This window comes from Otolemur garnettii, unplaced genomic scaffold (genome assembly GCF_000181295.1).
Source record: "Otolemur garnettii isolate 467f Iridium unplaced genomic scaffold, OtoGar3 scaffold00073, whole genome shotgun sequence".
In the NCBI taxonomy this organism is placed as follows: Eukaryota; Metazoa; Chordata; class Mammalia; order Primates; family Galagidae; genus Otolemur; species Otolemur garnettii.
The window spans coordinates 8,927,470-8,954,841 of NW_003852468.1; the positions used below are offsets into that span (position 1 = coordinate 8,927,470).

The 27,372-nt window shown below is 38.7% G+C and overlaps 1 protein-coding gene across 2 annotated transcripts in view; it reads right to left on the reverse strand.

Moving 5' to 3' along the window:
- CTTNBP2NL (CTTNBP2 N-terminal like) overlaps nucleotides 1-23,735 on the reverse strand; it is a 61,125-nt gene extending 37,390 nt beyond the window's left edge. Inside the window, exons 1-2 of one of the 2 annotated variants that reach the window (XM_023515507.1) lie at nucleotides 23,700-23,735; nucleotides 6,815-6,922 (exon numbers count right to left, since the gene is read on the reverse strand). In XM_023515507.1, coding sequence (XP_023371275.1) covers nucleotides 6,815-6,913 — 99 coding nt within the window. In that variant the 5' untranslated portion in view covers nucleotides 6,914-6,922; nucleotides 23,700-23,735. Of the gene's footprint in view, nucleotides 1-6,814; nucleotides 6,923-15,561; nucleotides 15,677-23,699 lie in introns of those variants that run through there. The other variant, XM_003793881.3, reaches the window with a different exon arrangement.
- Between the last annotated feature and the right edge of the window lie 3,637 nt (nucleotides 23,736-27,372).

Below are 27,372 nucleotides of genomic sequence, written 5' to 3' on the forward strand. Positions count from 1 at the left end.
AGTCCCAGCTACTTGGGAGGCTGAGGCAAGAGAATCACTTAAGCCCAAGAGTTTGAGGTTGCTGTGAGCTATGATGCCATAGCAATCTACTGAGGGCAACACAGTGAGACTCTGTCTAAAAAAAAAAAAATACAAGTTACTCTGGGAGGCTGAGCAAGAGTGAGACCTTGTCTCTAAAAATAGCAGGGCGTTGTGGCAGGTGCTTGTAGACCCAGGTACTCAGGGTGGGGACTGAGGCAAGAGGATCACTTGAACCCAAGAGTTTGAGGTTGCTGTGAACTATAATGCCACAATACTCTCTACCAAGGGCAACAAAGTGAGACTCTGTCTAAAAAAAAGAATAAATTGGAGGATTAACATTACCTAATTTTAAAGCTTACTCAATGGCCACAGAAATCAAGACAGTGTGGTACTGGCATAAGGTAGACAAATTTATCAATAGAACAGAACAGAAAGCACAGAAATAAACCCTTCAGTCAATGGGTAACTGGCATAACAAAGGTGCAAAGGCTTTTCTACAGAGGAAAGATAGTTTTTTTCACAAACAGTGCTTTGGATATTCATATGCAAAAAACCCTGGATACATATGTTGCACTACTTAACACCATTAAGTAAAGTTATATAATAAACCTAAAGTGTAAAACTTAAAACTGAAGTTTAAATAGGAAAAAAAAAAACCTTTCTGACCTTGGTGATCGCTAAGTTCCATTTTGCCTTCCTCCTTTCAAAATAGCTTTTATAATAATCTGTTCCCAGAATAGGTAAATGATCAAAAGCAGATATTAGACTCTGGACTTAAAGCGAATTTATCATGTTCTTGAGAGAGAGTACCTTCTATGGCAACTGTTATTTTTTTCTATATATTCGGCACTGTCATAGATCTTTATAATTATTTCAAGAATATTTTTTGCAAAAGTAAATATCTGTTGTTTCAACATAGACACATATGTAACACTTATATATATATATTTTAACCCCTGATTGCTGAAAAAACTCAATAGTTAAACCTATGGCAGGACACATTGCACAATCTCAAACTCCAAATATACTTTAACTTTGTCATGTCTACAACATTTCTTTCTGCCTATAAATCTTCTTGCTTGCAATTTTGCAATGGCCTTTGGCCAAAACCAACAAAGTTTTATTCTAGGCTTTAAAAGAGTCATACCTGTTTTATGATCGAAGTATCAGTGGAAAGGAATTCAAGACTCTTTAAGCTAATTCAACATAAAAATCATAATACTTACTATTTATCACTACATAAGCAATTTAAAGAATGCTTTAAAATAAGTTGATGCCAATAAATGCAGGGTAGATTCTATTTAGTCATAGCCAAGTGTGGTTTTCTACCAAATATAAGATGTGCAGATATAATACACCTAGTGTGTAAGATCCAAAAATAGCTATTTAATCTAAATTGTATTAGCAGTTAAATCTATTTTCCAGATTTTTAAAATGGCCATTCATAAAGTTTCCTTCATTCTCCTACGGAGCAGTCACAGGCTATGCTAACCTGTGTGGTTCCGCTCTGGCTTCCCGCAGACAGTTCATGAACAATGTAATTGGATTACACTATAGACAGTATTCCTATGGGGTCCTCATTCATGAAATTAAAGTGGTCAAAGGGAAAGATTTTCATACAGAACATTTTTTGCTGATGTGATTCCTTCTAAAACAGAAAGTCACTTTATATAAAGTTCAATTAGGGCCAAACACAGTATAAAGGGTCTCTGTAACAATTAGGCTTGAAATATACAAGATGCTGAAATATTGTTTTCTATTGGCTTTCTTGGTTCTATGCCAAACATGTCTTAGCTGCAAACTTGTGCTGGCTGTAACAGAACAGTGAGGAGGCTTTGCAAGAGAAAAAGAACATAACTAAGGCGGCTCTAGAAGGGTGTAGCTGCAATCTGGCACTTTGCAGAAATTCTAGAAAATGAAGCTCTTTTACAATTTGTTATTTTATTTTATTTTTTTTGAGACAGTCTCATTTTGTCATCCTTGGTAGAGTGCCGCAGCATCACAGCTCACAGCAACCTCAAACTCTTGGGCTCAAGTGATTCTCTTGCCTCAGCCTCCCGAGTAGCTGGGACTACAGGCACCTGCCACAATGCCCAGATATTTTTAGAGACAGGGTCTCGCTCTGGCTCAGGCTGGTCTCGAACTTATGAGCTCAGGCAATCTACCTGCTGTGGCCTTCCAGAGTGCTAGAATTACAGGCATGAGCCACCGTGCCTGGCCTACGATTTTTACTCTATGTGTAGGATCCACTTACAAGCAATGAGAACTTTATAATACAGGGTAGCCATAAAGTTCATGTGCAATTTTAAATTGCACACTATTTTAAATTGCACATAAACTTTACGGCCAGCCTATATATCCCTTAAGAAACCCAACCCTTGCCGGAAAGGTGACAGTGAACCATATGGTTTTTGGTCAGACATGCAAGGCTGAAGAATTGAAGAATAGACTTTATGTCCAGAGAAAAGTCTATTTTGAAGGTAAAGAAGAGGGAAAATGTACTGAAAGCAAAACAGAAAGGGAAAAGCAATCATAGCTATTTAGGATAAAGATCAAAACCTTTACCTACTAAGCATGAATTCGGAACTAACATAAAAAGGAAGAAAATTAGTAAGCTGTCACATTATTCCAAAGAGTCCAACAGGCTTTGTTAAGCAAAAGCTGCAGAAATAATGCAGTAAAATCTTGATATATATGCGCAGAACCAAAACAAATAACAAAACAAAATAAAACAAAGCTACCACCCAAAATAAAAGGTTCATTTTAACTTTAAGAATCTGATGTGGCAGCTGCTTTTCTCAAAGTATTGAAATAATTTTAACCCTAGTTGCCACTTATTTTATCTAACCATAGATTTCAGCCTCAGAATAACTTTATCACCTACAGACCACATGCAGATTAAATACAACACTTGTGCCAGATTCTGAATGGTATCTTGTATCAAAATGCTCCCTTAATTATAGTTCCTGCTTTTCAAGCTGCCTTTTCAAATTGGCAGGAGCTCCTATAGTAACCCAAATTGGATTCACTCACAGGAAATATATTTTAGGAAAACATGTCCAACAAGCACCTAAGCACCTGTTAACACTAAAGCCAGACGGCAGTACGTGCCGCAGAGCACCAGGAACAGACTTTAATCTTGGTAGTTCACAGCATTCACTCTGAAGTGTTATGAGCATCTTTTGAAGCATCATACCACAGTGGCGCAATCATTTCACTTGTTCAACACAGGTTTATTGAGCATCTCCATGCCAGGCACTATGCTGGGTGCCGAGGGTACGATGATTAGCAAACAGACACATAAAGCGCTACAGGTCTGTATACTTTCTAAGGCTGAAAAGTAGAGAGGTTATATTGCTAAACTATAAAAGGGAAAGAGTGATCCTCTGATTTTTCTATTAAACAGCAGCCATCCTCCCACCCCTAGGCCTATTATAAAGCGACTGAGGTAGATAGTAACTGGGAGAAAGAAGAATAACAACAGGCAATTAGGGATGAGAATTAGGAATGAGCTCAAACTTTCCCCAGTCCTCTCTTTTCTTTTCTCTTCATTGATGAGATAAAAAAGAGATAAGAAATGGGAGGGTATCCTGGGATTAAGGAGATTAGGACTACTGGTAATAATGGGACTAGGTTGTAAGAAATGGAATAGGGCTTTCAGGAACTCAGGAGGAGGGGTAAAGAAATCATTAAGAATTAACAAAAAGGGAGGGCTTATCAATGTGGCAGAGGTGAGTTACCAACTAGAGTGAACATTTACATGTTATATATGTTGGTAAGAGAGTCATTAAAAAATTAATGACTGCTGAGAACACACTGGAGATATCCATTCAAATGACAACTACTAACTGCTCCTCGGATATAGGGTGCATGATAGATACTGATGGCATATAAATAAAAGGAAAAGAAGAAAGGAATCCCACACCATTGGAGTATTTACAATGTCATCATACAAACTGTAAAGTTGCACATACAAATTTTAGGGGTTTTTTTATTTTTATTTTTTGAGATAAGAGTCTCACTATGTTGCTCTGGTAGAGTCCCGTGCTGTCATAGCTCACAGTAATCTCAAACTCCTGGGCTTAAGCAATCTTGCCTCAGCTTCCCGAATAGTTGAGACTACAAGTGCCAGCCACTATGCCTGGCTAGTTTTTCTATTTTTTTTTTTTTTTTTTTTTGTTCTATAGCCAATCTTTTTATTTGTTCATTTGACCTTTTTTTATTTAAGACAAGGTCTCATTCTGTATCCTAGGTTGGGGCACAGTGATGTGATCATAGTTCCCTACAAACTCCCAACTCCTAGGCTCAAGTGATCCTCCCACTTCAGACTCCTGAATAGCTGGGACAACAGGCATATGACCATGGTGGTGAATTTTTTTTTTTTTTTTTTTTATTGAATGGTAACTGTGTACATTGATGCACTTTGGGGGTACAATGTGGTGTTTTCACACACAATCCAAGACACTTCCATCAAACTGGTTAACATAGCCTTCATGTAACTTTCTTAGTTATTATGTCAAACCATTCATATTCTACTCATAGAAAGATTCAGTTGTACCCTTGCAAGATGAACCACAGAAGTGAACCCTCGAATCCCTCTCCCTCCCCCCTCTCCCTCCCCCTTCCCCATTTTTAAAAAAATTTTTTATAGAGAGGTGTTATTGTCATGTTACCCAGACTGGTCTTGAACTACTGGGCTCAAGCAATCCTCCCATCTTAGCCACCCAAAATATTGGGATTGCAGAGGTGAGCCACCATGCCCAGCCAGCCTACACACACATCTTTATATAGCTTTTCAAAGTAGCAAAAATAAGCACATTGATTAACACAACCAAAGAAACAGCCTTAGTGACACATTTTACTTAGAAATGATGTAGGCATATAATGAATATCTAAAAACTAGTATAAGTGCAAGGTTTTAAGTTATTTAAATTATCTTCAAGCTGATATACTAAAACATTGTGGAAAATCAGAATAATTATTTGATTTGGCTAAATACAAATTTTTATTTTTTATACTTTTATTTTTTATTCACAATAATACTCATTTTTTAATAGTTTTGAAATGTACTATTACATCACACAAATTAGGTAGGATCATCACTCTGATTCTCTAAGCTAAGCCATCAAGAATAGTGATGGGAAAATGATCTCTGTTGCTATTAAAAAACTTCAACAAAAGGCTTCGAACCCAGCTTGAGCCTGACAAACAACAATGACAACTACAACCAAAAAATAGCCGGGTGCTGTGGTGGGTGCCTGTAGTCCCAGCTACTTGGGAGGCTAAGGCAAGAGAATCTCTTTTTTTTTTTTTTTTAATTTTTATTTATTTATTTATTTATTTAGAGACAGAGCCTCAAGCTGTCCCCATGGGTAGAGTGCCGTGGCATTACAGCTCACAGCAACCTCCAACTCCTGGGCTCAAGCGAGTCTCCTGCCTCAGCCTCCCAAGTAGCTGGGACCACAGGCGCCTGCCACAACGCCTGGCTATTTTTTGGTTGCAGCCGTCATTGTTGTTTGGCGGGTCTGGGCTGGATTCGAACCCGCCACCTTAGGTGTATGTGGCTGGTGCCTTAGCCCGTTGAGCTACAGGCGCCGAGCCAAGAGAATCTCTTAAGCCCAAGAGCTTGAGGCTGCTGTGAGCTATGACGCTACAGCACTCTCCCAAGGGCGACAAAGTGAGACTCTGTCTCAAAAACAAACAAACGAACAAAAAAAAACAGACTTCAACAAAGCAGCTTCATAAGAACACATGAAATATTGATACAAATGTCCCTTTTATTCAAAAAAAGAGCTAGGTTAATTTTGAAAAGTGTAGTAAAGCACTTTATAAGCTTTGCATTAATGAACTTTAAGATGTATACCAGTACAACCTCTTACATAAAAATCTTCGATGTTTACTCTGTTTCCCTCTGCAGGGACCATTCTTTAGCATGATCAAGCCTTGCCTTCTTTAGCCATTTCTCTTCGCCTTTTGGGAGTGTCATTTTCCCACTACTCACATAAACACCCTTAACGTCTTTTATTTCCCTATCCAAATCTGCTCTCAAGACACAGAATGGGCAAAACCCTTACCAAGGTATAAAGGAGTAGTGACACTTGAAAGGAGCATGCCCCCTTGTATTTTTTTAAATACACAGGACAGTTGCTGTATACCTGCTGCCCCAATATATGCACAATCTCCCCCTACTCCCTTGCATTTTACAAGATATTAAACACTTAAACAAGAGTAAGAATTCTTTTTTTTTCTTCTCCTTTTTGTTTTTTTAGAGACAGGGTCTTGCTATGTTTCCCAGGCTGGATCACAAGGCTCATGTGATCCTCCTTCCCAGTCTTTGCAGTAGCTGGGACTAGAGGTGGGTGCCATCTTTTCTACCAAAATCAGAATTCATCCATGGATATCTTCATGGGATCTTTTATCTCTTAAATATTATATCCTAAAATTTGACATTTGGAAATATATATAAATTTTACTTCCATTTTACCCACGAAAGTGGGTCTCATCAAGTTCTAAGCATTTAGCATTTAAAAACAGCTAAGGTCCACTCAACTCAAGAAATGAAGTTTAAGGTCTAGACAGCAGGTAGAGAGACTAAGGGGACTAGTCCTGAGGACAAAAAAGCTTTATTAGTGTCCCTGAAATCATACCACAGAGGTAGCTGCCTATAGCAAGTATAAATATGTCCTTCCTTCAACTTGATTAGGTACAGAAATAGCCAAGTTAAATAAATTTCAACCAATGAAATGACTTTCAAAATTATGAGGACCTCCCTCTCTTTTTTCTTTTAACATACCTTTAAAGCTTCTATAACAAGGTCCCTTGCTTCAAGCTCTCCTTCAAGAATACTAAAAAGTGTCAGGAGTTCAGGCTTGCTGAGCTTTTCCAGATTCATCCTGAAAGCCTAAAACAAAGACAACAATCAGAAAATCTTCATATAATTAAAGAAAAAATAAATTGACACTGATAAGAGCAATTACAGTATAAAATGCTTTAAGAAAGGAGATATTACAATTATAGAGAAATATAAGAGCTTTCTGATGTTCATCACAAACTGAATAGTAAGAGAAAATAAAATTCACTTAAGGGGCCAGGCAGAATGGCTCACACCTGTAATCCTAGCACTTGGGAAGCCAGGGTGGGTGGATTGCCTAAGCTCACAGGTTCAAGACCAGCCTGAGCCAGATCGAGACCTCATCTCTAAAAATAGCTGGGTGCTGAGTAGTCTCAGCTACTCAGGAGGCTGAGGCAAGAGAATTGCTTGAGCCCAAGAGTTTGAGGTTGCTGTGAGCTAGGACACCAGAGTACTCTACTGAGGGCGACAAAGTAAAACTCTGTCTCAAAAAAAGAAAAAAATTCATGTTAATTACTGATTTTATCACCACTCACAAAGATCAGTTTTTTGTCATCTTTGTTCCAGGCATATTTACAAACATTCTAGAAGGTCTCAGAAAAGAATTAGTCACTAATTTTGTCCCCCAGAAGTTCAAGTAAAACTGTATTACAATGAAAACTATTTCACTTAAAAATCATTAGACTGTGTTGACTCAGCACAGAACCCCAAACCCATTCTTTCCTCCACAAAAAAAAAAAAAAAAAAAAAAAAAAAAAAGAAAGAAAGAAAGAAAGAAAAGCTAGCCTGGAAATGATGCCCCAGTTTTAGACAACCAAATTCTAAAACTGAGGCTCAGTGCCTGTAACTCAGCAGCTAGGGCACCTGTCACATATACTAGGGCTGGTGGGTTCCAACTCAGCCTGGGCCTGCTAAAACAAATGACAACTACAACAAAACAATAGCTGGGTGTTGTGGTGGGTGCCTGTAGTCCCAGCTACTTGGGACACTGAGGCAAGAGAATCACTTGAGCCCAAGAATTAGAGGTTGCTGTGAGCTGTGACACCAGGGCATTCTACCAAGGGTGATACAGAAAGACTCTGTCTCAAAATAAACAAACAGAAGGAGACTCCGCCCTCCAGCACCTTGCCCAGCCCCTGTGACCCACAGCCTGGGGGCCAGTGACTCCCATCTGGCTCCTGAGACCCATATGGCCCAAGGCCCGCGACTCCGCCCTTGGCTCCCCATCTGGCTCCTGCGACTCCTGCCCCATTCCTGCTACCTGTGGCTCAGGGCCTGCAACTTTGCCCTTCCGTTCCCTGCCGGGCTCCTGAGACCCACAGCCCAGTGCCTGCAACTTCTGCCTAGCTCCTGTGACCCCTGAGGCTCCACCCTCACCCCAGGCCAGTGACTCCACCCAGCAGCTCCGCATTCGGTTCCCCACCTGGCTCCTGTGACCCTTGAGGCTAGTGGCAAGCCCTTCAGCTATGCCGGCTACTGCAACCTGCACACAGTGGTACCCCAGACCTGTGGGCCACCCCTAACAGTGGCAGTTCCATGGTCCCTCCCACTGGTGTCAAGTGGACCACCGCTGCCTAGATGCTGAAGACCTTTTGAACTCTAACGTAATCAGTGTTTGTATTGACTGGGACAATTGGTTTAGAACTCTAGACCTGTGCTGATCACCCAGGGACCCACCAAGGTTGCACCCTGGTTGTGTTGTTTTGGGAGTCTCTCCTTCCAGTTGTTGCCTGGGGGGTGGAGGGCGGGGTGTCTTAGTTGCTTATGTATCTCCTGGGCTGAGATTTCACCCAAAGCCACTGATTCACTAGAATTGGACAGAGATTAGCTGAATACCGGTCAGTGCCATCTAGCCCCACCACACCAAGCAGGTGCCCAGAGTTTCAGGCTGTAGTTCTGAATGGGACCTTTGTAAAGCTCTAGGGGAAAAACTGCAATCACCAGTCCCAGTTCTTTGGTAAAGGGCTGGTTAATTACAACTCCAGGAGCCCTCAATTCAATTTCACCTTGCCAGCTTCTCTAGCCAAAGGGTGAAAAATAATCATGGGGTGGAATCAGCAGAAAAACTCTGGCAACATGAATAATCAGAGTAGATCAACTCCCCCAAGGAATGACAAAGGAGACACAACAGAAGATCCCATTTGTAAACAAATGGCTGAGATGTCAGAAATCAAATTCAGAATTTGGATTGCAAATAAGATTAACAGAAGGGAGGTAAAGATGGAATTAGAAATTCAAGGAGCAATTCAAACGTTGCCTCAAGAATTCAATGAATTCAGAGATAAAATCACCAAAGACTTTGACACATGGAGGCAAGAACTTGTAGTCCTCAAAGATAGGAGAAATACAGTAGAATCCCCCAGTGACAGAATGGAGCAGGCAGAAGAAAGGATCTCTGACACTGAAGCAAAGCTTTTAAATGCTCCCAAATACTCAAAGATGAAGAGAAAAAACGGAAAGAGCAAACATTTGCCTTATTGGAATCCTTGAAGGAGAAGATGGTCTGAAAGGCACAGATACTCTATTCCAAGAGATAATTGAGGAGAACTTCCTAAGCATGGCAAGAGATACTGAAATTCAGATAGCAGACAGTTTCAGAACCCCAGCACAACTCAACCCAAATAAAACATCTTCTAGACATATGGTAATTAACTTCACTGAAGTTAATATGAAGGAGAAAATCCTACAAGCAACCAGATTTAAGAAAATTATAACCTACAAGGGGAAGAATATTAGAATGACTGATCTTTCAGTCATTTTAAGCCAGAAGAGGATGGTCACTGACCTTCAATCTCCTAAAACAAAACAACTTTCAGCCCAGGATCCTGTTATCCAGCTAAACTGAGCTTCATTTATAATGGAAAAGTTAAATACTTTAATGATATACACACGTTGAAGCAATTTGCCATAACCAAACCAGCTCTTCAGGATATCCTCAGACCCATCTTCTATAATGACCAGCGCAATACTCTACCACCAAAGTAAACTCACTCTGAATTCTTGACCCAAATCCAATTTCCACAGTGGTGAAAAGATTCAAAATGTGCTTTTGAAGATTCACTGTGCTTTTGAAAAACTTGACACCCAAAATACAACCAGGCTTATCAATACTCTTAATTAATGTGAATGGCTTAGTCCTCTTGAGAGGCACAGGTTGGCTGACTGGATACAAAAACTCAGGTCAGATATCTGCTGCATATAAGAATCTCATCTTACCTTAAAGGATAAATATAGACCCAGAGTGAAAGGATGGGCATCTATAATCCAGGCAAACAGAAATCAGAAAAAAGCAAGGGTGGCAATTTTATTTGCAGATACACTAGGCTTTAAACCAACAAAAGTAAGCAAAGACAAGAATGGTCACTTCATATTTGTTAAGGGAAACACTCAACATGATGAGATGTCAATTATTAACATTTATGTGCCCAACTAGAATGGTCCTCAATTTATAAGGAAGACTCTAACAGACATGAACAATTTCATATCTTCTAGCACCATAATGGTTGGGAGATTTTAACATCCCTTTGGCAGTGTTGGATAGATCCTCCAATAAGAAACTAAGCAGGCTCGGCGCCTGTGGCTCAAGCGGCTAAGGCGCCAGCCACATACACCTAAGATGGCGGGTTCGAATCCCCAGCCCGGGCCCGCCAAACAACAATGATGGCTGCAACCAAAAAATGGCCAGGCGTTGTGGCGGGCGCCTGTAGTCCCAGCTACTTGGGAGGCTGAGGCAGGAGACTCGCTTGAGCCCAGGAGTTGGAGGTTGCTGTGAGCGTGATGCCATGGCACTCTACCCAGGGGGATAACTTGAGGCTTTGTCTCAAAAACAAAAAAAAACAAAACAAAAAAACCAAAAAAAGTTGAACTCACCAATAACAGGTATCTGCATACTCATACAAAGACATGGAAACTAAATAACCTTATGCTGAATGATAGCTGGGTCATAAATGAGATTAAGAAGGAAATTACCAAATTTTTGGAATAAAACAATAATGAAGACATGAATTATTGGGAAATTAGAAGGAAATTTATAGTGTTGCAAGCCTTCCCCAAGAGAATGGAAAGAGAGGAAGTCAATAATGGGACATCTTAAGCAACTGGAAAAGGAAGAACATTCCAACGCAAAACCCAGCAGAAGAAAAGAAATAACTAAAATCACAGCAGAATTAAATGAAATCAAAAACGAATGAATTATTCAAAAGATAAACAAATCAAAAAGTTGTTTTTTGAAAAATGCAACAGAATTGATAAATCTTTGGCCAAACTAACCAAAAAATAGAAAAGATAGGTTCATGGCCTACAGGCACATGAAAAAATCTTTAATCATCTCATCATCTTTAATCATCAGAGAAATGCAAATCAAAACCACTTTGCAAAATCATCTAACTCCTGGAAGACTGGCTCTCATCACAATATCCCAAAACTTCTGATGTTGGTGTGGACCTGGAGAAAAGGGAACACTTCTGCACTGCTGGTGAGAGTGCCAGCATATGTCCCTTTTGGAAAGAAGTATGGAGAATACTTAGGGAACTAAAAGTAGACCTGCCGTTTGATCCTGCAATTCCTCTACTAAGCGTATATCCAAAAGACCAAAAATCACTTTATGACAAAGATATTTGCACCAGATTGTTCACTGCAGCTCAATTCACAATAGCCAAGTCATGGAAGAAGCCCAAGTGCCCAGTGACCCATGAATGGATTAATAAATTGTGGTATATGTATACCATGTAATATTATGTAGCCTTAAAAAAAATGGAGACTTTACCTCTTTTACGTTTACATGGATAGAGCTTGAATGTATCCTACTTAGTAAAGTATCTCAAGAATGGAAGAAAAAATATCCAGTGTACTCAATACTATTATGAAACCAATTTACAATCACTCACACTTTCATATTAAGAATAGATCACAATTATGGCCCAAGATGATGGAGGGAGGAGGGGGTAGATGGGAGGGGAGGGAGGAGGTCAGACTGATGAAGGGTGAATGGTGGGATCACACCTATGGTGCATAATGCAAGGGTACATGTCGGATCTATTAGCATATGATTTAACACAATAATTAAGTAAATGAGATGAGGTATATATTAACCAGTGTGATATAAGCATTCCTAATTCTATATGAAATCAGCACATTGTACCCCATAAAGGCATTAATGTATACATGATCTATGTGTTTATAATTTAATAATAAACAAACAAACAAAAAACAAAAATGAAATTCCAAAACTGTATATAAAATATTCTGGCATCCCCCTTCAATTGGCTGAAATAAAATCTGAGCAAAGATAATGTTTGATAGGAGTATGGAAGAAGTTTTTCTTTAAATTGTTTACTTTGGCTGGGTGTTGTGACTCACGCTGTTATCCTAGGACTCTGGGAGGCCAAGGTGGTAGGACTGTTTGAGCCTAGGAGTTCAAGACTAGCCTGAGCAATAGTAAGACCTCATCTCTACTAAAAATAGAAAAGTTAGCGGGCATGGTGGTGGGCACTTACAGCTGTGAACTAGACTGATGCCACGGCACTTTAGCCTGAGCAACAGAGTGAGACTCTGTCACAAATAAAAATAAAAATAAGTAAATAAATAAAATAAATTGTCTACTTTCAGAGACAATAGTTTTTTATATTTGGTATGGTAAGATAGACTTAATGCTACCACACATGAATATATTTTAAAATGAATTCTTAAAATACATTGTTTAAACATCTAATTGGCTAGGCTACTACAAATTGAACTTCACATTTCTATGAGGATTTGCATGTTCCAAAATATGTTAATGGCAAACTGCAAGACACAAAGTCAATCCTTTCCACAAGATTAATTTCTCACAAACTATACACAGACTGTGTACAATCTGTGAAAGGTCTTCTGATCAGTGTATGAGGTCTAACAATTAAGTTTGCAACTTGTCCCACCATGCACTTACGTTGGTAGCACTATACAACCACTTGGTAAAATTTCATAACCTTAGTATATCAGTGTCTCACAGCTGTGTTTGTGCCAATGTGTGGTGGTGTCTTGCTGAGTGGCGTTCATCATTGTTGTTGCATGTTTTGGGGTGCCCTTATGAGAATGTTAGAGCTTGAATTAGAACAATTATCAAACATTTGTAAATTTGTTAAACTTAGCAAGAGTAGAAATGAAATCAGTGACATGTTAATCCAAGTTTATTGGGATAAAGCCATAAAGAGAATGGCAGTGTACAAATGGAGGAAAGAAAGTGTCGTTGATGAAGTCAGGGCAGCCAGTAATGGAACAGAACTCACAAAAACATTGCAAAAACTCATCAGATTGTATGTCAAAATCATTAGTTGACTGTGAGAAGTATAGCAGACCAGGTAAATATGGATAGAGAAACAGGAAAAATCTTAAGTGTAGCTCTTGGCCAACAACTCATGGCTCTTGCATCACAACAATGCACCAGTTCCCACAGCACTGTCTGTGAGGAAATTTTTAGCCAGTAAACCGAGAACTGTACTGGAACACCCTCCCTATTCATCTGATCGGGCCCCCAATGACTTTTTTCTTTACGAAAGATAAAGGAAACAGTGAAAGGAGGACATTTTGATGACATTCAGAATATCAAGGATAATATGACAATAGCTCTGATGGTCATTCCAAAAAAAGAGTTCCAAAATTACTTTAAAGGGTAGACTAGGAGCTGGCACTGGTACATAGCTTCCCAAGGGGAGTACTTGGAAGGTGACTATACTGATATTCAGCAATAAGGTATATAGTACTTTTTCTGGAACGAATCAGCAAACTTAACTGTCAGACTTCATATATGGAAAGATATATTTTCTAACTCCTAAAGTAGAACAAATACTATTTTCCCTCTCCCATTTTTTTCTTTTAATTCCCACTATCATAGCTTTTTCTAAAGTGAATCACAATATGAGTAGTTCAAACACCCTCCAGTAATTCCTCACACAAAAGTCATTGGCTCCTTCCAGAGTTACAGCCTTTAAGTGAAAAACATGTATACTTCATTGTTAGATTGTATTTAAGGACATGTGACCTCAGCTCTGACTGCTAACTTCCTAACTAGTGAATTTTATCAACTAGTAAGTGATTCTCACTATTGTATTAGAGCTATGTCTCATAACAGTTATTTTAAAACCAAAAATAACAACCCCCCCTCCAAACCCAGAAAAACCCAAACACGCCTAATAAAGCTACAGTTTATATAAGATGGTACACTGGAAAGAGGACGTGGCTTTGCAGTCATATCCCACACCTCCATCTTCCCAGTTTTGTGACTGGGCAAATTTTCTGATTCTCAGTTTTCTAATCTATAAAAAGGGATGATGATATCTAACTCATAGGGTTGCTATGAAGATTGAGTTAATAAATGTTTTACCACATTCCAAATCCAGCTAAATGGTGGTTTAATTATTAATAACTACTATCCACTCTTTTCCAAAAGAATTTAAGAAAGCCATTATTAAAATTGTGGATAGTCAAGATCAATGCCCTTAGGCTTGGTGCCCGTAGCTCAGTGAGTAGGGTGCCAGCCACATACACCAAAGGTGGCGGGTTCAGGCCTGCCCTGGGCCTGCTAGACAACAACAACTGCAACCCCCTCAAAATAGCTGGGCATCGTGGCGGGTACCTGTGGTCCCAGCTTCTCGGGAGGCTGAGGTAAGAGAATGGCCTAAGCCCAAGAGTTGGAGGGCGATAAAGTGAGACTCTGTCTCAAAAAAAAAAAAGATCAACGCCCTTAGAAATACCTTTGTAGCTGGGAAATCCTTCTCAGTTCCACATAAAGCTTCTTGTTAAAAATCAAGTATTATTTGTTAGAAAGCCCAATTAAATAAGTCTTTCATCTGTTATGATAAATATACATCCTAATAAAAAAATAAAATTAAACAATCTTTAGAGTCACTTTAAAGCAGTTCAACCAGCTGGGTGCACTGGCTCATGCCTGTAATCCTAGGATGGGAGGATGAGGCGGGTAGATTGCTTAAGCTCAGGAGTTTGAGACCAGCCTGAGCAAGAGTGAGACCCTGTCTCTACTAAAAGTAGAAAAAATTAGCTGGGGGTTGTGGCAGGCACCTGTAATCCCAGATACTTGGGAAGCTTGAGGTGAGAAGATGGCTCAAACCCAGGAGTTTGAGGTTGCTATAAGCTGTGATGCCATAGCACTCTACCCAGGGTGACAGAGTCAGACTCTTTGTCAATGACATAAAGAATAATACACTTACTTGTTATCTCTGTGTAAGGCAATCACTTCTGCATAAAAATTTTAATAACTGGAACATTTTACCAATAGGGACCAACCCATTTAGTTAAGTGCCTACATGAAGTGAATATAATACAAATATTACACAGGAGGAAAAAAACAACTCCTGCTGTATAACCCAAGAACCAACAGATCTATTTTTGCATAGTCTAGTAACCTTTCCTTAGAAATATTAAAATTTAACAATTCCTTCTGTTCTACCTTTTTTTTTTTTGCAGTTTTTGGCTGGGGCTGGGTTTGAACCCACCACCTCTTGCATATGGGGCCAGTGCCCTACTCCTTTGAGCCACAGGCGCCGCCCAGTTCTACTATTTTAATCTAATTTCAATATATAGGATATGGCAATAAATGTTTGTCTGATATATAAATGAAAGATAGCATAACTGCATTACATTTTAGTATGGCAGAGGTATTCCTGAGGGTAGGGATTGGTAGAGGTGATACTGACCTGATAATTGGCAGAGTCACTCTTTAGTCCTCAAGAATTTTCTTCAGTTAAAATTTGGGAAAATTGACAAATACATTTAAAATGCCATCAGCAAGGTGGAAAAGTGTCCAATGCTGAAAAAAAAAAAAATTGTTGTCCACATGACCATAGTGTAAAAATTTGTTAAATCCCATTAATGTCAACTGTCATTATAGCTGGTGAAACCTGACAAATGTAGGTTCACACTGACAAGAAAGAAGAAAATAGTTCTTTAATTGAAGTTGAAAAAATAGGAAAAATGTCAAGAATCTGAATTCCTTCTTGGAACTATAATTAAGGAAGGAGGGGGCCTTTTAAAGCTTTTTTAAATTCAAGATGCTCACTGCTACTTCAAACACTAACGTCTGAATGTCACTAGAAGAAACTGACTTTCTGGCTCAGAGCTTGTGGCTCAAGAGCCACAGGCTAAGGCGCTAGCCACATACATCTGAGCTGGCAGGTTCGAATCCAGCCTGGGCCCGCTAAACAACAATGATGGCTGCAACCAAAAAATAGCTGGGCGTTGTGGCGGGAGCCTGTAGTCCTAGCTGCTTGGGAGGTGGAGGCAGGAGACTTGCTTGAGCTCAGGAGTTGAAAGTTGCTGTGAGCTGTGATGCCACAGCACTCTACCCAGGGCGACAGCTTGAGGCTCTGTCTCAAAAAAGCAAAAAAAGAAAATGACTTTCTCTCCTTTCTTTAATTAACAAAAGCCTATTTATAAGGCCTGGCCAGTGGCTCATGCCTGTAATCATAGCACTCTGGGAGGCCAAGGCCGGTGGATTGCCTGAGCTCAGGAGTTCAACCCCATCTTTAAGGGCATGGTGTGGCGGGCACCTATAGTTCCAGCTACTTGGGATGCTGAGGCAAGAGGATCGCTTAAGCCCAAGAGTTTGAGGTTGCTGTGAGCTATAATACCACAGTACTCTATTGAGAGTGACAAAGTGAGACTCTGTCTCAAAACAAACAAACAAAAATAACCCCTCCCCCAAAACAAACAAACAAAAACCCAAAAGCCTATTTACTTAAATCATCATGACTTATGCACACTTACAGAAATATCATTACAACTGAAATTTCAATCAGCCAACTTCATATAAAAATATTATATGACAATCCATAAATAAAGCAACTTCTCACTATCTCAACTTTGTCTATAAGGCCGATTAACATAATCCCAACTTCTAGTCTTTTGCATTTATATCCAAATATTAAATGTGGGTGCTGGGCATGGTGGCTCACACCTGTAATCCTAGCATTCTGGGAGGCCAAGGCAGGTAGATTGCTTAAGCTTAGGAGTTTGAGACCAGGCTGAGCAAGAATAAGACCCCATCTCTACTAAAAATAGAAAAACTAGCTTAGTATTGTGGTGGGTGCCTGCAGTCCCTGTTACTGGGGAGACTGAGGCAAGAGGATTGCTTGAACCCAGTAGTTTCAGGTTGCTGTGAGCTATGATATCATCGTACTCTAGGGTGACAGAGTGAGACTGTCTCAAAAAAAAAAAAATATATATATATATATATACACATATATTAGTCTTGGCACCTGTAGCTAAGTGGTTAGGGTGCCAGTCACATACACTGAGGCTGGTGGGTTCGAGCCCAGCCCTGGCCTGCTAAACAACAATGACAACGGCAACAAAAAAAATAGCTGGTTGTTATGGTGGGAACCTGTAGTCCCAGCTACTTGGGAAGCTGAGGCAAGAGAATCACTTAAACCCAAGAGTTTACTGTGAGCTGTGATGGCACTGCACTTTATTGAGGGCGACGTAGTGAAACTCTGTCTCAGAAAATATATATGTGTGTGTGTGTGTGTGTGTGTGTGTATAAATATATATAACATGTTGGATTATATTTAAATTTTGTATGTTTTCCTAACACATTGGATCATATTTAAATTTTGTATGTTTTCCTAACACGTTGGATCATATTTAAATTTTGTATGTTTTCCTAACATGTTGGATCATATTTAAATTTTGTATGTTTTCCTAGCAGTACACTAGATCTAGCCTTAATTTTATTTGATACAATGTGTTTTTTGTCCATATTTTAAGTCACTAAGTCTGAAATAGGGCCAGTGTCAAAGTGAGAAATAACATAGCAATAAATTCATAGTCAGTTCATTCAACTGAGAATCAGTCATTAAACTAATTATGACTCTCTCAACTTAGGAGAAGAAGCATGGGTTTGTTGTACAGTCAAGAATATAGAACCCTCAACATACAGGCAAACCAATGAATAGACTATTCTAACAATTTCTACCCAGAAAAATGTTGTTTCTAGGCACATATTCCTTATTAGAAATATGACTGCCAGACTTCTGACATGCCACATCATAATCTACTATAGACTTATTTCCTCCTTATCTTCCACATGATCTGTTCCTTGTCATTGTCATTATCCATTAAGTGACTTTGAAAGACAAGATTATTTCAACTAGATCTTAGCTCATTCCTTCCAAGACCCAGCTTTCTTTAGAAAAGTTGTGAACAAGTTGACAGGATACATTATCATATACTCTGGTACAGCAATATAAAGCTTTGTAGTTTTCTCAATAAAAAATACATGTATAAATATATATAATAAAAATATATAAAGTTATACATATTTTAAAACCCTGGAAAAATAAGCCCGTTTATGGGCTAAGTCTGAAACATTTATATATTATCAGTAAGTGATTTAAAATGAATTTTCTCAGCATTTCATGTGGTCTATTCATAGCCTTTGTTTCACCAAGTCAGGCCCAACAGGAAGGAAAGCATAAGTCTTTCTAGATGAATTTTCATGTGGCAACAGTAAGAAGAGTTATGGTATCAAGAAGCACCCCACACACACTGTACCTCCTTAACTGTATGTTGATTTTGCCCTGAAGTATGGTGGTGTGGTTTGGGCTCTGCTTATTTTAGCCTGACCCTTTCCCCTCTGTGGGTAATACCCAAGGCTTTACTCATTCTGGTTCTGGTTATACTTCTTCCTTCTTGAAAGAGTCTCAGTCTCTGCTCTGGAATTCTGAATTAATTCCCTAACAGGCATGTTGCCCTTTCACCATGTAGAGATTCCGTGGCAGAAACAGAAACACCCTAAACAGCTTCTCTAACTATGTAAGCAGAAGGGCAGGGCAGGGCAGGGCGGAGTACAGCAAGTTGTTTGTCTGTCTAGTATCTGGTTGTGAGTATATCTTTATATGGAACTAAAGGCTTTATTTTGTTCCAAGTGGTGGGTGACATGGAACACGAAACAGAAAGTAACATTTTCAGATGACTCCTAGTTCTGAAAGAAACAAAAATACATACAGATGTATTTTAAAAAAATCAAACAGGTTGCATTCTGGGAGGCCGAGGCAGGTGGATTACTTGAACTCAGGAATTTGAGACCAGCCTGAGCAAGAGTGAGACCCCATCTCTAAAAAAAATAGTGAGTGTTATGGCAGACACCCGCAGTCCCAGCTACTTGGGAAGCAGAGGCAAGAGGATCACTTGAGCACAAGAGTTGGAGGCTGTTGTGAGCTATGATGTCACAGCACTCTACCCAGGGTGACAGAGTAAGACTATGTCTTTAAAAAAAAAAATCAAGGGTGGCGCCTTATGGCTCAAGGAGTAGGGCGCCGGCCCCATATACCGAGGGTGGCGGGTTCAAGCCTGGCCCTGGCCAAAACTGCAAAAAAAAAAAAAAAAAAAATCAAACAGGCTAATATTTAAAAATAAAGTTATTTTAACTAGGAGATCATACTTGCAAAACTGTAGACAAAAATCACTATTATATACTCAGACATCAAACTTAAGACATTTTTTTCTTGGGCTGCAACTGACTCAGATTTAGGTAATTCAGTAAGTTTTTAGTATTAGTTATCAGATATGAACAAAGATGTAAAGGAAATTTGCTCCAATTACGTAAAGACTCTTTCACATATATATAAACAAACTCAAAATATAGGTGACAAGATAATTCTTAAAACTCAAGAAGATTGACATACAAAATAGATGTTTCTGACAGCCTTCCTCTAGATAACGTTCTTCCTGAAAAACCTAGTATATATGAAATAACAATAACGAGACACTTGCCCCATTTATAAATACTAAATCTAAATATGGATAAACATGCATCACTATTTTAAAAAATGTATTCAAAGCAACCACATATCAAGGAGTTGAAGGTGTTGACACATTATGTTGACTATTTCAAAAGATTTAAGATCTCCCATCCTCTGGCACTTTTGGTTTGTCAGAGGGTTATTTCTGCATTTGGGGTAAGAGGGTAACAATATTCCAAACAGTCTCTCTTTCCTCTTTGGCATTTTAGGGTCAGGCTAGGGAAGAAAAACTTGTCAACATGCTATCAGAAAATAATTTCCCGATCAAGAAAGCCAGTCTTTTGTACCTTTGTTAAAGTAAGCTATTTTTGCTATTATTTACAAAAGTCCTAAAATTGAGGTATAAATAGTAATCTCATTTTATTGCATTATACAATATTAAGCAATGTAAGATTACCAATATCGCAAATCAAGGTTGTCTCCTCTGAAGATAAAAGATATTAATGGGACATTTGCATCCCTATAACACATGTTATAGGCTGAGCTGTGCCTCCCCAGAATTAGTATGTTGAAGTGCTAACCCCCAGTACCTCAGAATATGACAGCATTTGGAGACAGGGTCTCAAAAGCAGTAATTAAGTAAAAATGAGGTCATATGGGTGAGCCCTAACTCAATATGACTGGTGTCCTTATAAGAAATTAGGATACAAATAGGTCAAAGGCAAGGCTGGATGATGCAAAGATAATGGGGGAGAAGGTAGCCAACTTTATAAGCCAAGGAAGAAGAAGAAACCAACCCTGCTGACATGATGATCTTGGACTTCTGGACTCCAGAGTAGTGATTAATTTCATTGTATAAGTTGCCTAGTCTGTGGTACTTTCTTATGGTAACCCTAGAAGAGTAACACAACGTGCTAACCACTTACTACTTTCAAAAACTAGTAGACCTACTTACCTAATCTAATTTCAGGTAAGGAGATCTAAGCTTTCCCTTTACTATGAGAGCACCGTAATAAACTATATCTCAGAATACCTTGCTTTGTCTTATCAGTCTGCTTTTTCCAGCCATACTATTGGCAGCATTATATACACAAAATGGGTTTGGAACATTTTTAGAGATTACCAGTTTCAGGATCCTTTGAGGAAGGATGTTTTGAGTTGCTCTGAAATATACTATAAATAGTGCACTTAGAAATCACATTGATGCTAAAAGATCAAGATGCTTGTTTATCTAATACTGTCAAAATATACTTTGAAGTAGTAGTATCAAGAGACCAGTTCCATAATTAAGGTAGTACCCTATAAGGTGAACATTTATAATACCGTAGTACTCCATTCTAATACATAGTACTCTATTTATATTCAAAGCAGATTCTAGGATACCAGAGTATCTGGATTTATGTTTAATACAGAAATTAGTAATTATGCAATTTTACCATCAACAGTAATCATTACCACTTCAGAGTTCTATAGCATAGTTTTTCTCAGAATTCAAGCAATCAGTAATAATAATGAAAGATAAACATTTATTGGGCTAAACATTAATATGTGCTAGACAGTGGTCTAAGTACGTGACTAAATCGATGTAGAGGTATTAACTAATTCAATTTCCACAACAACCTTAGGTGATGGATGCCATAATCATCACAAACAAATTCTTCATCATCATCATCCCATTTAATAGACAGGAACGCTTGTGCTCAGAGGCTAAATCACTTGCTCAAAGTTTCACAGCTTTTATGTAGCAGAAACGGGATTTGAACTTAGATAAACTGACCCCAGAGGCTTCCCTGGTATCCACTGCTGACATGTGATCTTCCCATTTTATCAGCCTTAGGAATCATAGGGTGAAAAATCTCAGCTACAGCATGATTCACAAAGCTGGGAATATCTAATTCAGCATGCTCATTTTAGATGAGTACTAAAGCCAGAGTTGTTAGAATACAGTTGAATAAAGTTAAATACAAGCAGATCCAGCACTCATGTCTTTTTACAATCCAGTCTAATTCATTTTCTGGGACACCATGACAGGTATGTTTGTTCTGTTTAGTTCTAAGACTCAAGCATCTCCGGTGAATCTGTGTGTATGTGTACAACTGTCTCATTCTCTCATTGTCCCTCTCATATGGTGCTATATGTATAGTAAGGAAAAGGAGAAAGCAGCCTTATGCCCATAAACAAACATTCAACATCTTCCTCCCAAATGAGGACATCAGCACAAAGCTATTAAAAACAGGTCTGTCTACCAGGATATCTGCTTACACCCTTTGAAGTATTCTCATCTGAGACAAGACCAAACCAGAAGAACTACATTAGTTAAGCTACTAGAATGGATGGTGATGAAAATAAATAATAGTTTTTATATGATTAAGTTTTTTCATTGAAAATTTCAAAACTGGTATCTTTTAACATCAGAATATTACCAGAAGACAGAATCATTTCAATGATACTTGTTAGTTTGCTTTAAATAAACTTATAGCATGATTTCATATAAATATGTATCTGTCTTTATCATCTGTCCATCAGTTCACTGAATTTTTGCTTTTCTGAAATAAGGCTACCATGATTAGTACAATAACACAAAGGTACAAGAACATGTAGATCGATTTTATTTCCAGCAAAATGGTTCATGGGCTACAACTGTAGAGGTCTCCTTCAAATAGACTCCCCTGGGATTCCAAACTGGGAAGAAACTCCACAGAGAGTATAGTATGAAGTATCACCCAGAAAGCAGTTCAGGTATCTGTGTTTTGGCTGTGACCATAACCTGACTCTGAACTGCAAAATACTCCACAAAAGCCTACAAGAAAGATAACCGATGATGTTCTTCTTCTATATGTAGCCTTCTAAATCAGGTGACTGATTAGACAAAAAGTTGAACAATTTGGTATCATTTGAATATGCCCAACAACAATTTAGCAATTGTTTTTTCCTAAGGTTCTCCAGGTGCAGTAACTCTCCTGGCAAACAATGTGTTGTAGCAGAAAGTGCATGGACTTTGGAGTTCAGCAGAGCTGGGTTGCATCCTGGCTCTGCCGCTCGTTTCTTAATCCACTTAACCTTTGGGCTTTAGTTCTTCGTCTATAAAATAGGAATAATAAGACATATTTTCATGGGCAGCATGGTTTAAATAAGTTACTGATTGGTCAGTTCTCTCATTTCTCATCCTAGAACAGTGGTTCTCAACCTGTGGGGCGCGACCCACAGAAACTGTATTAAAGGGTTATGGCATCAGGAAGGTTGAGAACCACTGTCCTAGAAGAACATAGATTTGGTTTCATCTGCAAAGTTTTCCTTTTTTTCAATGGGTCATCAGTGCCTCATTCATGTGTATAATTTATAAATCAAAACAAATTTACTTCTTTTGATTTGGCAGATTGATCTACTCCACAGAGAAATCAATTCCCAGGGAAGTTGCCCTACGGGTATCTTCAACACATGTCTGGCTCAATGGTATCTGCACACTGCTTGGGAAAAGAAAAGAACATTCTTTTCCCTAGATTAGCTTTTTGTAGTTTTAGCATACAGGTGGAAAACATGCCTTTGCTTCCACAGGATGTTACAGCTTTTAATCAAGTCAGAATGCTGTAATCACTGAGAAATGGGTTTTCTAAGAATATCACAACTATTTTTTACATTAAATAAAATGCGTAATGGATATATATCTACATTCATAACTCAGGAGCAGTTTCACATTCTATTACATCAATTCGTCTGTTTACATATCTGTCTTCTGTCTCACAAGACTCTAAACTCGTCTGGACAGCTACTCTGTCTATTCAACTTGCTGAAACTTAGCACCTAGCAGTCTCTGGTTCAAAGGGATATTTAAAAAGTGCTGGTTGGAAAGAAATGTACCGCATCTTCAATCCCAGCCAACACAACTGGACTTTCTTAAAATGAGCCAGTAAACATTTTTTAATCAGGTGAATATCATAATGAAATGATACAAAGCTGACCTGACTGAAGAGAAACTAGAAGCGGAAAGAGAAGTTAGGAAAAAAAAATTAAGCAAAAGTGTGTCAACTTGGATAGTGATAGTAAGAATGGAAAAGACTGATACAGGAAACATTATAAAGAAAGAATTTACTTACGGTAACTTGATGACTGATTCTATTTAGTGAGACAAGAGGAGAACTAATCCCAGATTAGCTGAGGTTTTGAGACTGGGTGACTAGAATGATGCTGCCACTAACAGAACAGGGATAGAAAAGGAACTAGTTTTAGGGGGAAATGATGACTGTGAGACATGCTGAATGAGAAGGAATCAGACCTCCAAGAGGAACATGTTAAGAGAAGGCTTATGTGGTGAGGGCTCAGAAGTAGAGAAGCCTTTGGGGACAGAGCCTTTTAAGGGAACTTCTTCTGTGCCCTCAACTTAGGACAAGAGGAAGCTGATATATATGACTAAGTCAGAACATTTCTGTACCCTGAAATATTAAATCAGTTAAGGAACTAGACTGGTTCTGTTGCCACTTCTGTAGCACCTGCTGTAACAGAAAAGAACAGAAATAATGAAGCGCCTCCCCCCTCCGCCCCGCCAAAAGTCAGTGTGTCTTTCTTTTTCCTACAACTTAACCTGCTAATTATCTTTCGTCCTGCTCTCCCGTGTAATTCTTCTCCCCTATTAATACAATTTGTCCTTGCCTCTCCCTTCTGTTCTCCTTCCCTGGATCTCCCTTTCTATGTGGGTAAACTCAGCACACTTCATCCTACTCTTTCCCTGCAGCTTTAACAAAGGATCTACAGGGAAGCTCTCAAGGCTCAAGGTCAGCAGTCTTTGTAAACTCCATCATCCTGTGCTTTTCCATTTTCCTTTCTAGTTTCTATTAAACTCAGTAACAATTAAGGGTTATATTCTTTAAATTTATTAAGGATTATGTTCTTCATGCCTCCAAAATTCAATAGTAAAAGAACACACTCTGACTGAAAGCTTTGGCTTTGTACCTGAAATGTAGAGCTTTGGAAATAATTGGCAGGGAAGAATACAGTAATACAGTGTGTTGCCTTTTTTACTTCAATGGCTGCTTGTAGTGCTGTCTTCTTCAATCCATAAACTCTCGCCCTCACCTTATCCCATCTTCGCTCTTAACTCTCCACCCTTGTTTTCTTCTCACCCCAGCTTTGGGTGCTCCTATAATCACTCCTTAATTTGGCGGCAGCAGGGGAGGTTGTCTTCAAAAGGCAAAAATCACCTTAAGTCAAAATTACTATGAAAAATCCCTTAAATCTCACGGAAGATACAACCCTGCACAGTAATCACAGTATTCACAAAACTATACGATGTGCAGGGTGGTGCTACAGCAGAGCTTGGAGTGGAACAACCAACAATTCAGAAAGAAGCTATCAGCTGGCTGAATTACTTGCCTTTTTTCCCCAGAGGCCAAAAACTCAAGAAAGATCATTTCAATGACAAAATTATTAAACATACAAACTCCATACACTGTCCTAAAAATCCTTGGCTCAGATGTCTGAGATCATGGCATATACAAGATTTGTGTCCCTCTACTTAGGAATTTTAGCTACATATTTAAAAATTTAAAACAAATTCAATCAGTAACTAAAATCAGACACTAATTCTTATTTGCTAAAATGCTAAAGGAGTAAAAGAATATTTAACATCAAATTCTTTAACTCTGTGCTAAGAGGCACATGTTAATAAAGGTAAGAACAATACCTATCAATTATTGAATGCTTTTTATTTTTATGTATTATAAATTATTATTATTATTATTGAGATAGAGTCTCACTCTTTTGCCCAGGTTAGAGTGTCCTGGCACCAGCTTAGCTCACAGCAACCTCAAACTCCTGGACTCAAACAACCATTCTGCCTCAGTCTTCTGAGTAGCTGGGATTACAGGCGCCCACCACAAAGCCTGGCTAATTTTTCTATTTTCAGTAGAGTCTCATTCTTGGTCAGGCTGGTCTTGAACTCCTGACCTGGAGTGCTAGGATTACAGGTATGAGGCACTACTCCCCTCTCCCCATTGAGTGCTTTTTATAGCTGGGCACCTTGCTTGGTGAGGGAGGGGGAGTATGTGTGTGTATTCATATAAAAAAATACTCAAAAGTTATTTCCATCTTATAGTTGAGGAAACTGAGAGTGAATTATGGTAAAGACAGAAAACTGCTCTTGCCCTAAGTCACCAGTGAAACAGGGGCAAAGATGGGATTTGAACCCAAGTATACCTTTATGGTCTGTGCTGTAAATAACCACATGCCATAACGTCTTTATAAATAACCCATTTTCTCACTGAAATACTTTGACTTGAGTTTGGAAGACTTGATTTTTAGTTATTAGCAGCAAACATTAAGGAAATTAAAAATGGCTGACAAGCTACTCCTGGGGTCAACCACCACAGACTAGACAAATTTCCTCTAGAAATATATCTCTGCTTCTTGTCTCATGCCACCCTATATCAATTCAGTGGCAACCCCCATGAAACACCATTCTGCTCCACTCAGAGAAGCCAAGAATTCACATCCTATCCTGCAAATTAACTGGTAGTACTGCACACGTGATTCAGCCACGATACAAATCCACAGTAGACTGAGTGTATTATGCCTACCATAATTGATCTATATGATTATATTTAGGGACCTAAGGCTGTCCTGTGCTTCTGTTCATATATTTAGTGCTAGTTTAAAAGCACAAAATCAACCAAAAAGCCATTTAAAAAAAGCCCAAAGTACATCAGTAACTTGTCAAAAATGAACACGTAAACTAGTCTTAAACGCAAATCAATCATTTCCCAGGGTCCTCTCCTGAGTTCACTTCATTCCCATCGGGTCAGGGGCACAGAAAGATAAAATCCTAACACAACTAGCACTAAGTCTAGTTCAAATTTCATGATAGCAGAATTTTGTTATCTAATCAGCAGTATTTTCTTTATAGGAAATTCAGTAGTTTAGCCACTTAGAATACTGGAGATTCATAAGACATCAGATAGGGAAAATCAAGTTATATGAAGACAAAAATGTAGATTGACTTTATACTAACAAGTTGTGCCATATCTTACTAGTGCATTATCTTATTTGTCTACCATAAGGTAACAGCTTCAAACTAAGTTTAACAAACACTCATTAAGTCATACCATACACGCAGGACCAGATACTATGAAAGATACAAAAATGAAAAAAAAAAAAGATCTGCCCTCAACTTATAATTTAATGAGATAGATTAAACACACACTTCAAAATTCTCTGTATACAATGTTTGGCTCATCTAACATGACCAAACAGGTGTTGAAAAAGTTAGAGAAAAAATTTTCAAGACCCCAAAGTGTATCAAATGGGTCTTGCTTATTATGCCAAGTAATTAGAAAGCATTATTTGCTTTTTCCTCTCTATAAAGGGCTTGGCAATCACCACTACTTGGGTTTCCTTTGTCTCTTACCTTTGTTTGTTTTCTGTTCTCTGCTCATGTAATAAGATATATCTTTTTGGGATTTCCTGTTCTGCTTTCAGTTTTTTTCTGCTGCTATTGCTAGGGGCCCACGTCTTACTCTCCCCATCAGGGTACACTGTGTTTGCCAGACAGACCCTCCACAGTTTCTTCTTTGTATTCCTACTGGAGATCTGGAAACAATCACTGAGCAGATCTGTGAGTATGAGTACTGCTCTGAAACCTTCAAACCTAACTATTCAAAAGTAATTACCTTCAAGGAGTCTAATCAGGCAGGTAAAAAATAACACCCTCTGTGATTCCAACTCCTTGCATCTCATCTCATTGCTGTTAGTTATGGCTGTAGGTTAACAGCAGTGAGA